This window comes from Thamnophis sirtalis, unplaced genomic scaffold, assembly GCF_051295495.1.
Source record: "Thamnophis sirtalis isolate CommonGarterSnake01/CBP01778 unplaced genomic scaffold, rThaSir2_p1.2 scaffold_10, whole genome shotgun sequence".
NCBI classification, from domain to species: Eukaryota; Metazoa; Chordata; class Lepidosauria; order Squamata; family Natricidae; genus Thamnophis; species Thamnophis sirtalis.
The window spans coordinates 45,899,505-45,916,279 of record NW_028261390.1 but is presented as its reverse complement, the minus strand read 5'-3'; the positions used below and the strand labels follow the sequence as shown (position 1 = coordinate 45,916,279).

Sequence of the window (16,775 nt, the reverse complement as noted above, 5' to 3'; positions counted from 1 at the left end):
ACACAACATATACAGTAATTATGTTTTAATTAATTTAATTATTACATTTGTTCTGTGACATACTTAGAAAGTAATAAATACTAAAATAAGTTTTTAAAACTATAAGAACTCAAATTTCAATTGGGTTTGGGGTTTTTTTGAACAAGGGGATAAAATTCACATTACCGTATTTAAAAGAGAAATAAAAACATGTCTGGCATAAGCTGGTGAGATAATAAAGATCATACTAAACAAAATTGTTCCCAAAGTCTTGAATATTTCTTAACTGTTACATGAAACATTTTATTCACCTGAGTCAATGTACAGTGCATGAGGCTTTTACAAAGAAAGATGCTGCTAAAGAAGTTTTATATTTCCCATTTTTATTTGCAGTGGACTCAGTCCAGAACAGGGTCCTATATGCTTTCTTTAGAAATTAAAAAAATTCAGTAGGCTGCATTGCATATAGTTAATTTAATGCCGAAGGCAGCAGTTATCTAGTGATTGATAGTTGTTTCTAACATTTGGGGGGAAAATAAGGCTAAAAATAAACTGGACAACAATATTCCCATGCTCAGTTCTGGGGAGGGCGAGGTTTGTTTCTTCTTCTTTCTTTTTTATGATATTAAGATTATTTAAGGGAATAATTATATTCTGACATTGAATGACATATCTCTGTTTTTTTCTGTCATTTTCTTTAGGCCCATCGTTTCTCCAGCAGTTCACATAGCAATTTAAATGGTGTCATGACAATTCAAGCTAAACCACTTCAACAGAGACATTCAAGCTTCATTGAAAAGTATGTTTTATAAAGATCTCCTTATAATATCTACATTTGTCTATTTATTTCTGGCCTTAATTACTTTAGTTACATAGTTAATGTTTATTATGATTATAGATCAGGTTTATAAAATGATAAAAGGAATAACATACCTGATTGAAGTTTTATTTTTATTCAAAATATTAAATAAAATCTCCCAAAAAAGAGAAAATACAAAAACAAAACACAATTAAATAAGACCACACAAAAAAGAATGCATAAAATGAAAAATAAAATAGAAATATGCATATGTATATAAATTATCCCCCCCTAGTTGAACATTGATAAATATACTTCCAAGTTAATGTCCTCCCCTTTTGCAAAGCAGACACACAATTTATACATTTCTGTTTACCCAACCCACTTAGCCTGACATCTATCTACTATACAGAAACATAGTTTATAGGTAAAACCAACAGCTAAATCAAACTTCAAAATCATGTTAATAGTTTTTTAATTGTACAATTTGGTTACATTTTGGGAAGTTGGAAGAAAGTAATTTGGGATTAAAAATATGGATAGCCGATTGTGTCTCTAGATACAGTTGCTTCAAAATTTTAATTTTGGTTATCATGAAAGGATAACACATTGTTCTTTATTAACTCTCAGACTAAGGCAGTTGTCAGTTTCTTATCTCTGCTGACAGAATCATTCATCAGACTTGAAATTTGTGCATTTCTTTATTGGGGAATTATTATCCCACTTATCCACTTTATTCAGCTTCAAGTTGCTGAAGACTTTAATTTTATATAAGTGAAGTGATGTTTGAAACTGTCGTTTTCAGGCATGAACAAGAAGATAAGCCTCAAGGTATGGGTTCCAGGATTAATTCAGCAAAGAATCGAGTGGGGCGAATGACTGATAGCAATGTCTCATCATTACCTCGAGTGTTGCTTGGATCCTCTAAGAAAACAGTGGGCCATCGTAGGTTACCATCAATAGCACAAGACCAACTACGTTTGAAGACTCCCAATGTTTACAGTGATGAGGTCCTGCGAGGAACAAAATTGTATGATTTTATTTCTGTTCTTTCCTACTGTATGGATCATGTTGAGTTCAGATGATAGAATTTGGACAGCACTGAGAAATAATTTGATGTTTGTGTGACACAAACACTGCATTTGGAAGAGAACTATATAGACTAAAAATGTTATTTTCTCCTTCAAGCTATGAAAATAAGCCTCATTGTGATCTTAGAAACAAATTAATCTAAATAATGTAACCGAGCCTGCAAAATTTACTCATTTTTAGCACCTGCAGTAAATTTGGCTCATGCAGATCTCTCTCTTTTTGTACTTATAGCACAAGGTAGACATGAAGAATAGTAAGAGTAATGAAATAATCCTGTATGAGGAACTAAGCAGGTATGAGGAACTAAAGTAATAAGATCCAGATTTTTAAGTGGGAAGATATGCATTATTAAGATTGTGTAATTTTGAGTGGATGTCTTGTGCTTCAAAGAGATTCTGCCTTCCCAGTTTCACCTCTCCAGATGTGCTAGGACTATAATATCCAGAATTTCCAAAAGTGCAGTTTTTGAAAGTCACTATATTGGATTGACTTAATTTTAAGATTGACTTAATATTTCTATATATGCAACAGAACTGTTATTTATTAACTGAGAACTGGGTTAAGAAGCATTATTGTAGCAGTTTAGGGACCTGAAATACTGTAAGAGTTAATTCCTATGTCCATGCTGCTTTCCTACAGATGCACTGCCTTAGATCGTTTGCCATCTCCATTTACACCTGCTATCCGGAACAAGTTGCCACCCATTAATTCAGACACCATTGATCAGTACCTTTCAGTTCCTGGACTACGCTTAAGCTTTGTAAGACATCTACATTATTTGTGCCATGGATGATTGAATACTTGTTTTCATATCTATCTTATTATAATTTAGGGTGTGCACATCAAATTAAAGAAAAACCTCAACTTAATTAAAATACAGTGTGATCGGGTATTGGATGAAGTTGCCAATAAAACTTTTAATCACGTCTTTGCATAATCCCAAAATGTATACATCCACCCACACATGCATAGTTTCTTTCAGCTGTGAAACTTCCTTGAGTAGTCTTATACAATGTACTTTTCCTAATTGGGAAAATACGAAGTTTTTTTTCTCCGCAAAAGATCAAGTTGGTCCCTTCTCTTCCGTTTCACTTTAGCTGAATTAGCTAAATTTAAGATAGACCAGAACTCTGAAATAAGAACTGTATAATTAACTGTAACTTTGGAACTGGACATTATGGAAAGGTGGGAATTTGAAGAACGTGAAATTATAAAAAATATGCATAAACCATTAAAATCAAGTCTAAATAGAATTCTGAACTCAGAAAAGCAGGAACTGAAGGATGAAGTGAAGGAAGAAGGGGAAACGGATAATGAAGGGGTAGAAAAGGTGGGAAATAAAAAGCAGACAAAAATTTCATTGGGTTCGACAATGGTACAGGGAAAATTGAAAAGGAGGGATGTGTCCCAACAAAAGGAAATAAAAAACAGACAAAAGACCTTACAGAGGTTGACAGTGGCATAGGGAAAACTGAAGAAGGGGGTTACACCCCAACAAAGGGAACTATACAAGATTTCTTTGGGTTTGACAGTGGCTTGAGGAAAATTGTCAAAACAAAGAAAAGAGAGAAGACAGGAATAGAGAAGTGGGACAAAAGACTTATTAGGAAAAATCAGATTTACATCAGATTAGAAATTGTTTTATGGGGAAATATAAACCTGAGTTATGTGGTTTACTCCTAAACATGACAATAAAATCAAGTTGCTAACTATTTGAATACGATAATTGAAAGATAATTAAATAAAGGTTAAAACATATGAATATGGACAAATATGAAACTTATAGGGAAATTGTAAAGCAGAGGTCTGTGATTCGCTTTTATACGTGATAATTAAATTGAGTTGCTAATTTATTGAATATGACAGTGGAAGGACAATTAAGAATGGGTTAAAATATACAAAACATGGACATATATAGAACAAAGTGAGATGAACAAAGTGAGATGTATACTGCTTGTTATTCTATATAATAGACTAAGGGAATTGTAATGAACATTCAACAGTAAGAATTTTTATTTAAAGACAATTAAGGGTAACCTATTCCAAAATATGGAAAAATGGAGAGGGAACATGAAATATACTTACAATGGGAAATTATTGAGATTTAAAGACAGAATCAGAAATTGGGGGCAATGTTATGAGAATAGCTGGGAATTGTAACCAGGTCTACATCTTGGCCAAAAATAGGCTGGGTTTTTTTTAATAAAAAAAAAAACAATTATTATATATGTATACTTTTTTCTTTTAAAAAAAGGAGGAGGAAGATATATGTTAAATTAAATATGTATATTGAAAAGGAATTATAAATACCATCAACATCAAATGGAGCTTGCTCAGAAGCTGAAATACACCAAGTAAATGAGATGAAGAGTGTGAAATAGAGGAGGGAGGTTAAGGGAAGAAGAGAGGGATAGGAGAGAGGGTAGGGGGGAAGAGGGCGAGAGAAAGGAGGAGTGGAAAGGGGAGAGAGGAGAAGGAGAGAGGGAGGGGAAGTAGATAAGAGAAGGATGACAAAGGAGAGAAAGGAGGTAGGGCGAGGAGGACAGAGGGAAAAGAAAGTGACGGATAAGGTACAAATATGGTATATGAGAGTAGAACCAATAATTGTTTAATTGTTTTTGGGAGTTGGTGGTAAGACGAATTGATATAAACATTTAATAATATAATATGATGTTGGCTATGTAATAATATACATGTGGTTATATGTTATGAAAATGAAAAAAACTATTAAAAAAGGATGAGTTATGTGAAATAACGTATAATTTAGCAGATTGTGTTTGTTTTTAGAAGTTTTAAGTTGTGAACATTAGCATGAATTTTGCTTTTTCAGCTTGCTTAGTTTTATTATTTCTGTTACATTAACACTCATTTTCTTGCTTTGAAAATTTACATAATAATCCAATACATTTTGTATTAAAACATGATTACAAAATATTGGAGTGCACCTTAAACTAAGTACTGGTAGTTATGAAATCCAAAAGGTTGATTGTAGTCTAATCAGATTAAAAGTTATTTTACTCTCATGAACTGTACATTCAGATAAGATGCAGACTATGGGATCTAAGTTCTCTTTCCAGTCTGGTTTTCTGATCGAGAAGGTATAAAGGACAAGACTTGGGGCTGCAATTGAAAGTACATTGAAGATTTTTGTGTTAGCAAAGGGTGGTAAAACTGAGTAGATTATTCAACTCCAAATAGCTGCATTTTAACTGTATTTGTAACACTATTCTTTGGCAAAAAAAAAAACCTATGTTAATGTTACCATTAAAACAGTGAGACGTCCTTCCCATACATAACAATTCCATATTTTTGATATGGAATATCTAAATATTTAATTATCAGGAATTTAGTATGCTTCATTTACACAGCCCTTGTGTATACCATTCTTTATACCATTCTTTAAACATAGTAATCTTTTCTAGTCTTCAGCGGGCCCCTTTGCAATTAAAGTTTTCTCTGTTCCTGCTAAAACATGTTATCTTCATCTGAAGCTCCTTTGAAAAAGTCTTAAGTAGGTAATTTTAGAACTGCATGCCTAAGTGTTTCAGAAGCTGGTTAAAATTAGTCATTTGTGAGGAGGCAATAAAAAGTCAATTGAAAAGCAGTTAAATTGACTACCAGGAAGAAGGATATAACCAGCTTCATTAGAATATACATAGCCAGACTTCATTCTATGAAGTTCAAATTGTCTCTTGAGAATTTTGCTCACCAATCAGCAGTTTTAGGTGACTTTATACACTGCATTAGCTTTCAGAACTACTTGAGCCCTGGTGCAGGGTAGTATTGCAAGAAGGGATACCATATATAGAATCTATCAATCATTTATTTATCAACCAATCAAAGTTATAACTGCACTGAAAAAAGGAACAACTGATCCTCACATTTACAACTGTAGAAGCATCCCTGCAATCAAATTCAGATGCTTGGCAATGTGTTGCAGTGTCCTGGGGTCATGTGATAATCATTTGCATTAATTTCCCGCTGGCTTCCAACAAGCAAAGTCAATGGGAGGATCTAGTTTCCTTAACAACTGTATGATTCACTTAACGACTGTCACAGAAATGATAAAATCAGGCATAACTCATTTAAAAATCACCTTGCTTAGCAATGCAAATTCTGCTCCCAGTTGTGGTCATTTCGAGGACTACCTACACAGACATATTATTCCTTAAGCTTTCAAGGAAAGAGATGTGCAGATGATATATAATGTCACAGCCTCAGGTACAATAATTGTATTTACTTCAACTGCTATAATAACATTTTAAAAAAATTCTACCCATTAACTGGTTGCTTCTTTCATCTTTCCATTTTCAGCATAGAGGAAAACAACTTCACAGCAGAATATCCAGTGCAGTACCTCATGGTCTGGAACGACGACCTCATAGAGAGAGAACTGTCTTAATAGATCAGTTTTCAAGGCCCAACACAACTCATACCTTCCGGGTACGTTTGAAAACTTGTAAACATGGGATGAGAATCAAGTTTGCAGTTAAAGCATCAGGTTGGAAACTGGGAGTTCAGGCCTCATTTTAGGCACAAAGCCAGGTTCATGACCTTGGACCAGTCATTCTCTAATAGTCCCGGGAAGCAGACAATGGCATTGTCAGTGTTCCAAACACCATCCAGAATTAAATCAGAGTCCAAGGCAGAGCTTTCCTCAATTTAATAAGAGAGACATGTTGGCACATCTGTGGAAAACCCAAATCTGAAAGCTTCCTGTTGAAAATTCATGATCTTACCCCCCCACACACACAAGTCCATCACATGGTCCAATCTTCCACTGCTACACTGGCATTTCCACCCATCTAGTTCCGGTCAGGTGCAGAGGTGCGGAGACAAAGAATGACCTTGGGCTTCTAGAAAGGAATGTTTTATTTTGACAACAACACAGTCTACACAGTCTATTCCCCCTCCCAATTACCCCACTAATGAAACAGCATAGAAAAATAATAGAGTGTGTGGCAGGCCAAAGATCCTAAAAGGAATATGACTGCAGGCCTGACAGGTGGCCTTTCCTCAGAAGAAAAACATTTCCTGAAAAGAGAATAACAAAAAAGTTAACATAACAAAATTAATCACCTCTCTCTCCCCCCACCCCCGGGGGGACCCTTTGGCTTCTTGGGAACCTTCTCATGGAATTGTTTTACTAACTTCTCCACTTTTAGGTTCCAGCTTTTCACCCAAGTAGCTTTGGACAAAGGGTAACCCTTCCAATTCACTAAATACTAGAGCCTGGAGTCTATGATTTTTTCTACCTCATAACGTGTTTCCCCTTCTACCACTACAGAAGAAGGGAAATGTTGGGTGGATGGTCTCATGCTGGACCAAATTACTGGCTTCAACAAGCTGCAATGAAATTCTGGGTCAATTTTCCCTAGACTTCTGGGTAACTGAGTTGAACTGTAACTGGGTTAATTATCTTCTCTATTGGGAATGGACATTTTGGGCCCAATTTCTTGCTAGGCATTCTTGTGTATTTGGTAGACACAAAAACTTTGCCCCCCACACAAAAGGGGATTTGGAGCTAGCGATGTTTATCAGCTTGCTTCTTGTAGGCTTCTGCCGCATCTGCTAGAGCTTTCTTCATATTCTCCCATCTTTTCTTTAGAGTGTCCATCCATTCATTCAGAGAACATGGAGGAGGGAGGTTCTCTAGGCAGCTCAGGCATGGCAACAAATTCCATGCCACTGGTAATTTGGAAAGCCGTTAATCCCGTCTGCTGTGGACCTCGTTGCTGTATGCCACTTCGACAAAGGGTAGCAAGTCCAACCAGTTGTCTTGCTGATAGGGTAGCAAGTCCAACCAGTTGTCTTGCTGATAGTCCACATAACACCGGATGTATTGTTCCACCATTGCATTGGCCCTTTCTGCTGCGTGGTTCATGCTAAGATAAACTTCTGAGCTCAGTCCTTGTGTGGACCCAATGGATCTCAGGAACTCTCTCCAGAACTTGCCTGTGAACTGGACTCCACAGTCTGAAATGATCCTCTTGGGCACCCTGTTCAGGCGATAAATGTGTTTCACAAACATTTTTGCTAATTTCTTTGCGGACAGCAACCCTGAGCAAGCAATGAAGTGTGCCTGCTTGGAAACCAAATCAATCTGTCCAGATTACTCTATTCCAACTGCTGGCTGGGTTTTCGACGATGAAGTCCATTGTGATCTCTTCCCATGGTCAGTTAGGGCTAGCCACTTGTTGTAGTATTCCATGGGGCTTCTCTGCCAGTGTTTTCTTCGTTGCACAAGTAGCACAGCTTTTTACATAATCTTCCACCTCCAATTCCATCTTTGGCCACCAAAATTGATGCCTGGCGAGGTGGAATGTTTTTAGGAATCCAAAGTGGCCTCCTAGTTCCGCCTCATGGCTCTGCTGTAGAACTTCCAACCTCAACCTCGCAGGGACGTATAGTTTGAACCCCTTCCAGGTTAATCCATTTTTCATCATTAGGATATCCTGGTTATTGTTGAGCCACTGGTCTGTTGGGAGTGCCAATTTCATAGCTGTCATCAGCTTATCCTGGCTTCAGTTAGTGACTTGGGCTGCCTTTTGGTGGGAGGAAGAAAGAATGGGGTGAACAATTTTCCCCTTCTTACTATTGTACTGCGGTTTTCTTCACAAAACATCCTCCAACAAGTTTTTTGGTACTTTTTGGACCCCTTGGGTTTTTGTCCCAGCTGCAGGTGTGGCAGGTTTTGGGCTCTTGGGTTCAATTGTCCCTTTGGCTCCATCAATGGTAGTGGGCCAAACGCGATCATCAATTTCCTACCGCCGCCTTCCCACTTTATCGTAGGCTATTGTAGTCAAGCCATGCAAGCCCCAAGATAATATATTCTGGTATCTCTGGAGCCTCAATGAATCTGAGAAGCTCATAGTGGTGGCCCACTTGTAACTTTACCAGTTCGGTCATTAGCATGGCTGGGGTCCCTCCAATTAGCGTTCCATCTACCTGCTCAATCCAAATGGGACAGGCTAGAGGTCTTGTGCATATGCCTAGTTGCTTTACAATCGACATGCTGATTAAGCATTGAGTGCAGCCGGTGTCCACGACTGCTTCAACTTTCCCTTCCACCCCTGTTTTGGGTACTTGGAGCTTGGCTTGGAAGGCGAAGGGACTGATGGGTGCACTCACCATTGGGTCATCCTCGGCATTTTCCTCCTCGAGGCCTCCCCATTGGGAGGACTCTTCATCACCTTAGGTTGGGGATCCTCTTTCTGAGGTTGTTGGCCCAGATGACTCTTTTCTGGTGGCATCTGGGCCTTCTCTTTACCACCGTGGTGGTTGGTGCACACGTTCGTGACATTGGGGCTGGAGCCAAGCACTCTGACGCTTTGTGGCCAAGTTGACAGCAACGGTCATTTTATTCGCCCCCCAAGGAAGGAACCCAATTACATCTCTAAACTTAGGAACCACCTCATCACATTGTTCCACTATCCATCCTGCAGCTTCCCCCCCATTCATTCCTTCTTCCATTGTTGAGAACTCTTCTCTGTAGGAAGGTGGGGTAAGAACCTGTTGGGGCATTGCAGGTGAGACTGGACTCGGTGGGGGGGGGCGTCAATCCCTGGGATGGCCACTGCCTAGTTATCTGCCATGCTGCCATCTGCTGAGGGAGAGCAGGTGCCCACTGGCATCTCTCCCATCCATGACCTGTGAAGAAAACCCATTCATAGGTTGCAGCCCCAACATTGATGGCTGACTAGGGGAAGATATGGCCCAAGCCCCTTTCTGCTGGTGGTTTGAATTCCTCACGTTGATGTGGAATCTGTCTTCAACTCAGTTGCAGGGCAATGGGTCATTTCATTTATTGCTGTTTGGAAGGAGTCAAAATCTCCACCCTAGTTTTTTTCCGCGAGCCTTGGTTGGGGAAGGAGGGGAGCATGCACTCATGTTTGGCTGCACAAGTTGGTCATCTTGTCCCCTCCAGCCATGTGTAGAATTAGCCATTCCAGCCCCCTCCGTTTGCATCTTCCCAGATGCTGTAAATCTTCCAATTTCTTCCCAGACAAATTCCTTTGTGACTAAGCGAGGACTACACCTTGGATTTCCTTGCTTCTAATCTAATATCTAATTATCAAAAGAAGCAAAGCATATTACTAATTTAAAGCACCATATATCTTTTTCAGTCAGATACACCTCAGAAAAGATCACTAACTTCTATGGATCTTGCGAATCAGTTGTGGACAGGCCAAGGGGTAGTAACAGGTAAGATCTGTTTCATAAGTATATTTTTCAAAAAGACTATATGCTTTAGGATTATAGAAATGATTTCAAAATTATTATATTTAACATGCTGGCATTTGAGAGCTCTTTCCTATATGCCCAGCAAAGAGACCTTAGAAAACAAGGAAAGTTTAAGATAGCCTCTCCTGCTGACCTTAGAATAGGTTCATATTGAGATAGGTGGTCCCTTAGAAAGCTAAGTTCAGAATTCATTAAGGTCAGAGGCCAAAGCCAAGACTATTAAATTGGAAAAAATGGTGCTCACCTATACAAATCTTTCAACATGGTTTTCTGTTATTATTTACTGCTTATCCACCTGACTGGCAGCACCTAAAGTTTTTGGATGCATTTCAATAATAGTCCTTCATTGAATACATTGCTTTAGATAAATTGCTGTGGGCGTCTATCTGGCTCGGTTGCAGTTGGCACACTAGATGTAATTATATAGCCATCATTGGTGTTGGGAATGTCTGTTTGAAGGGAGAGCACTGAGTCAAGGTGTGCTCCTAGAAACCTGATTTTTGAGAGGAAGAACAATCTCACCCAAAATAAGATGAAATTAATCCAGAAGCTGAGTTAATGCACACTCCTCGATAGCTTCTGGACTAAATTACAGCTTGTTTACTTTGTCCAGCATTACTGAACTTAACAATCTGCTAAGAATTGGTTGTTTCCTTGGATTTAAATCTCTGAGAATAACTGAACTACCTGCCATTTGCATTCTTAAGGCATCCATATAACATCTACCAATGATTTCAGGGAGATATTGAACAGCAGAAGAGAACACAGAAGACCAAGCACTTCAATGTCAAAAGTCATCTCCCACCACAATCCTGTGACAGTAAATATAGCAGATAGAACAGGGTTGAAAGGCCCAGCTCTGCTAATGTAAAATAATTTTTCTGTAATCCACATTTAGTTCTTGCGTATACATTATCTTCTAAACTGGTCAAAGCAATCCTGGTTTCATATGCTGGCCAAAAGCCTGAGTGAAATGGTCAGCCTCTTTCAGATGTGTTTCAGAATCTCTTACAGGGATTCTACTTCCTTGATAAATGTAGCCAAAAATGTTGCACTTGAGAGTTCTAAGTCAAGGAAATATTTTGATGATTGTGATGAAATGGGGATTTGACTTGGAGAAGAGGAAAAAAGAATGCTGAACAGTTACAAAATGAGACATCTGGGGGCTGGGAAAGTAGAAAACATGAGAAATCAATTCAAAACAATTTGCCTTGATTGTGATATGAGAAACAGAGAAGAAAGTTGATAAGTTTTCAAGTGTCTGTTGCAATACTGAAATCTCATTGAAATACCGTACATTCCATTCCTGTCAACTCCCACTTTAAAAAGCCGACAGTAATGGATTTCTTTAGGGTTGAGGGATATATGTTTGAGGAATACTGGGTGATGATTAACTGCTAATAAATTTACCATCTCAATATCCATTCAGATTATAGTAGAAAGCATATTTACCGAAATGGTTTGAATGGAACACTGAAGGCTAACTTTACCCACAACCAGGAGTTTGATCCTGATGGTTCAAGGTTGACTCAGCCTTCCATCCTTCTAAGGTTCATAAAATGAGGACCCAGATTGATGGGGGCAGTATGTTTATAAACTGCTCAGAGAGTGCTGTAAAGCACTATGGATTGGTATATAAGTCTAAGTGCTATTGCTATATCTCCTATCCTGATTTAATACTCACAATGTGCTCTATGTGGAGCTACCTTTAAAGCCCATTTGAAGGTACAATTGATGTCAAATGCAGCAATTAAATAACTTATTATCTGGCACTATGTGCCAGGAGTACATTAGATCTGTGATACATATACTGTCTTGGTTGCTAATATGCTTCCAGCTGCAATTTGGTATTGGATTTAACCTATCTAACCCTATTGAAGTATTTGCAGAGCCACTTCACCTACCCAGAGGAACTAGTGTGCTATGTGCATTCTGAAAAAACTGTTGGCTTTCTTGAAGTAGGTTGCTGAGGCCAAGCAGTCTGTTTTTCTCTATACTACAACTCTTTGACCAAAACATCATTCTTCTAGGGATTATACGCAAAGAAAACCAACAACAAGCAATGTTTTTCCTTCTCTTTCTGCACCCAAACTAATTATTACTATTTTAAAATCTTCTAAACTTAGCTGACCATATGTGCAACATAACTAGTACCATGTCAGAATATCTTCAAATATAAATATATTCTTCCTAATAAGTGAGATGCATATGAAGTGAAAACAATTTTCCAAATAAAAGAATGTAAATTGCAAAACTCCCATAGATTAATGAAGTGTTGAAAGATGAGAAGACATAAAGATGCCATTGTTTTGTAATATTGAAGTAACTATTTACACATGACCATGTGCATGACATTTCTCTTCAGTTTATTTGGTCTAGCTATTTCTATATTTATTTATTTAACAACACTTAGGTCCAACCAGAGAAACTTTGGATGGTGCTCATACTAAATGTAGGGCACTCTGATCTGTTTCAACCTGCAAAGTAAATCCCTGTGAGTTTTCTCATTGACATTTCCATACCTGAGATCTATCCATCTAGATAGGAGATAGAGAAGGGCTGCAGGAGGAATCAGTAATGAGAAATTGTCCTCAGCAGGCACTGCAATAGAGCCAGCAACAGCTATAGGAAACCATGCTAGCAGGAAAAATACTCCTTCCTTTTCCTAGGAATAAAAACAGGGAAAGTAGGGCAAAAGCAGCAGAAAACTGTACAGGTGGTCCCTGGATTACAGCAGCAGCTGGGATTGGGGTCATGTGACTGCATGTTTTAGGAATGACAGTCCAGGCAGTCCCTATTGTTATTGTATCCCCAAATGTGCAGGTCTTTAAGTGGGAAGTGGTAGGATTCACAGTTAAGGGATATGGATTAGGATTAGGATTTATTTCATTTATATGCCGCTCTTTTCCCCGAAGGGGACTCAGGGCGGCTCACAACTCAGTCAAGGGAAAGGAGGTACAAACGGGGGATAAAAAAGACAAACAAACAATACAGAATTTAAAACACACAACAACCATACCATTCGAGAATGGGGGGGGGGCAGAAGCTCTTTAGCCCCAGGCCTGCCGGAATAGCCAGGTTTTAAGGGCTTTGCAGAAGGCCTGGAGGGTGGTGAGGGTTCGAATCTCCACGGGGAGTTCATTCCAGAGGGTCGGAGCAGCCACAGAAAAGGCTCTCCTCCGGGTAGTCATCAGTCAGCATTGGCCAGTGGATGGAATTCGGAGGAGGCCTAATCTGTGGGATCTGATCGGTCTATTGGAGGTGATTGGCAGCAGGCGGTCTCTCAAGTACCCACGTCCAATACCATGAAGGGCTTTATAAGTGACGACTAGCGCCTTGAAGCGTATCCGAAGACCAATAGGCAGCCAGTGCAGCTCGCGGAGGATAGGTGTTATGTGGGTGAACCGAGGTGCACCCACGATCACTCGCGCGGCTGCACTCTGGACAAGCTGAAGTCTCCGAATGCTCTTCAAGGGCTGCCCCATGTAGAGCACATTGCAATATGGGGGTCTGTGGGGGATGGAAAAGCCCCGGGAGGCCCATCTCAGGTTGGATTTGAGTTCAGGGGGTTCTGTTGTGCAGTAGCTGAAGGAAGGGGGATGCAGGTACATGTCAGCACAAAGAGGCCAAGGAAAGGAAGGCACAATCCAGTGTGCAGGAAGGTGGAGAAGTGACTGGCAATTTTCCTTGTGGACTTTCCCATTGACTTTGCTTAGGGGAAGCTGGGAGGAAAAGTTGATGAGTGTGATTAGGTGACTGCAAAATGTTGCAATTGTTGTAAATACTGTGGCATTGTTGGGCAAGCTATGTGTACAAGGACCAGTCATAATTTCTTGTTTAATGTAGTGGAAGAGTCATTGAATGAGTGATCGGTAAATACTTCTTGGTGACAGAATTAAGGGCACACAGTTACAGAACCTGGGTGTCTTTCCTGGTTTAAATTAGCCGCTTCTGCAGCACAGAACTAACACTAGAAAGTAGGCTTCTGAAAAATAATCAGGGTTATATCTTCTGGTTGCAGTGGACTGTATCTACTTAAGTATGTATTGCCCGATTCTTTTTTTTTTTCTTACAGGTTCACAGTTCCATGCCAGGTCATTCCAGAAAAATACTTCTCTCTCTAGGAGAAGATTTCAAGTTGCTTAATGACATATAGGAGAAAGAAGAGAAGAAAATATTATTGCAACACAGTCAAAATCCTCAATAATGCAACAATCCCTAGGAATACTGAAATTTTGTCTCTTGAGTGTTCAGTATGTGTGCGTATTGCCTGAATGTAGAGTGCCATTTGGTTTCTAAAAGTATAAATTTCTACTAAACTGAATAAGAAAGAGGCCTTTATGTTCCTATTTTTTTATGTGGACCCAATTCACAATTAGAGCTAAGCCGAATTATATATAGGTCCCAGTCTTCATTTTATGATTTTCAGAAGACCTTTGAAAATAGTAATTGGTCATGGTTTTTGCTTTCTTCTACATTTTAAATGTCTTCAACTATCCTTTCCTGAAAGAGTTGAACATTTCTGTATTCATATGCAGTGTGTTTCTAAAAGTCTTCTGATATAAAACAGCACCCTTGTTTAAAAACAAAGAATAAAATAAAATATGAGCATCACCCAGGGGTGGGTTTCTCGCCCCGTTCCAACCAGTTCGGTTGAAACGGGGCCGGCGGCGTCCTCGTGCACGCACACGGTGCACACATGCATACTAGCGTCTGCGTGATGCTCCAGCTGCTCCTGGAGGATCGCGCAGGCGCTGTATGCGTCCTGCGCATGCGTGGAAGCGCAGAACTCATCAAAACCGGGTAAGGACCGTGGGCGGGCGGGCGGGCCCTTCGCCGTTCCCGGAAGTTACTTACTTCCGGGTTTGGCGACCAACCGGTTCGCAGGGACCGCCACGAACCGGTTGTAACCCACCCCTGGCATCACCACAAAATATGGCCCTAATGCAAACAATTCTTACCTAAAATTTAGTTTGTTTCCTGCAGAAAAAGGTCTTTGCAGTTGCATAGCTTCCTTATTCCAAAAGCCCCTGAAACATGCTTGTGGGCCCTTTTAAATATTTTTTTAGACTCACAAATTAGTGAAAATATAACTAAATTTTGAAAGGCATTTCAATGTTTGGACTACGCAATGTTCTCTATATGGGCTATGCTTGAAGAGCATTCAGAGCATTGTGCAGAATGCGGCAGTACAGGGAGTTCTTGTGGGTGGCTCATGTTTCACCACTGTTCCATGAACTACACTGGTTGCTGGTTTGCTTTCAGATGCAATTCAAGGTGTGGGTTATTACCTTTAAATGCCTGCATAGCATGAGTCCAGGTTATTTGAAGAACTGTCTCACCCCATTGGGATTGGCCCATCCCACCCATGCTGGCAGAGCATGCATGCTGCGGAGCCCCTTAGTCAAGGAATTTTGGCTGATGGGGTCAACGAGAAGGGTCTTCTCTGCCGTGCCTCCTATCCCCGAGGTTTGATTGGTTCTCACCCTTTTGATCTTCCGCAAGAGCCTAAAGATCTGGTTCTGGCAGATAGCTTGGGATCCCAATGAGGCAACATCACAATGGAAGTAGTTGATGAATTAGAGGCAATCCCACCTCCTTCTGTTCATCCTGTTCTCCACTTCCTATCTTTTAACTATACTTTTATATCTTTCCATTCCATTTTTATTGTTTTAGAAATATTCAGTGCTTTTAATACTGTAAGTCCAGAGATGGGTTGCTACTGATTCGGTCCAGTTCGGCTGAACTGGTAGTGGAATTCAGGCCTGTGGCACAGAACGGGCACCAACCCAGGCCTGCCACGTCCCCGAACCAGCGCACGCATGCATGTTGCACGCGGGTTGCGAACTGGCAGTAACGCCGGTAGTAACCCACCCCTGTGTAAGCCGCCCAGAATTCCTGTGGAACAAGATGGGCAACAAATTTAATAAACAAATAAATAAATAAATAAATATGCACTTAAAAGGTTATGCATACTGTATACACATGCTGAAAGCATACATCAACCAGAATAAAAACTGAACTCAATATGTTAATATAATTCCATGGTTTATATCCTTAGATGAGCAGATTGATACCTTTGTAATATCTATTATGTGATTTTTCAATAATAATAATTACGGTTATGAAGATTGATGTTGTGAGTTTTGGATTTGAAAGGAAATTTGAAAATGCTTCAGCCCTTTTACACCCACGTAGCACCAGCCAGCCACTTGTTAATGTTCTGAATTGTGTAGCTCCCTTTGGCAACTGCAGTGTAATCCAAAGATTTGATTTGGGGAGTTTCATAAGGTGTTATGTGCAGAGCCCTGATAATCATAAGTTGGGAATGCTCAATTTGTCCCAGATTCTTTCCAGATGCCTAGGTGGAGCACATGCTAACCCCAACCACCACACTAATCATTGTACCAGCCATCTTGTCTTGCAAATTAATTAGTATGTTAACTCTGTTAATCAGTTAAGTATTAAAAGACAGTGCAGAAGAAATCAATATTCTTTCCTGAACAGTGTTTTTAGTTAAGAAAGATTTTTTTGTACTATTTGTAAACAGAAATCTTTAAGTATGTAGAAATTAGAATTTAAATTTTCCTGCCTCTTGTTTCTGCTGTATAGTCCCCTTGCTATAATTTTTGGCCTATCTATTTGTTATATAAAATATCTT

General features: G+C 39.4%; 1 protein-coding gene across 2 annotated transcripts in view; it reads left to right on the top strand.

Moving 5' to 3' along the window:
* FAM149A (family with sequence similarity 149 member A) overlaps positions 1–14,730 on the top strand; it is a 57,970-nt gene extending 43,240 nt beyond the window's left edge. For both annotated transcript variants that reach the window (XM_087724495.1, XM_087724496.1), the window contains exons 9-14: positions 681–778; positions 1,584–1,808; positions 2,510–2,630; positions 6,185–6,313; positions 9,997–10,075; positions 14,190–14,730. In XM_087724495.1, coding sequence (XP_087580621.1) covers positions 681–778; positions 1,584–1,808; positions 2,510–2,630; positions 6,185–6,313; positions 9,997–10,075; positions 14,190–14,260 — 723 coding nt within the window. In that variant the 3' untranslated portion in view covers positions 14,261–14,730. The remainder of the gene's footprint in view (positions 1–680; positions 779–1,583; positions 1,809–2,509; positions 2,631–6,184; positions 6,314–9,996; positions 10,076–14,189) is intronic.
* Positions 14,731–16,775: the final 2,045 nt, after the last annotated feature.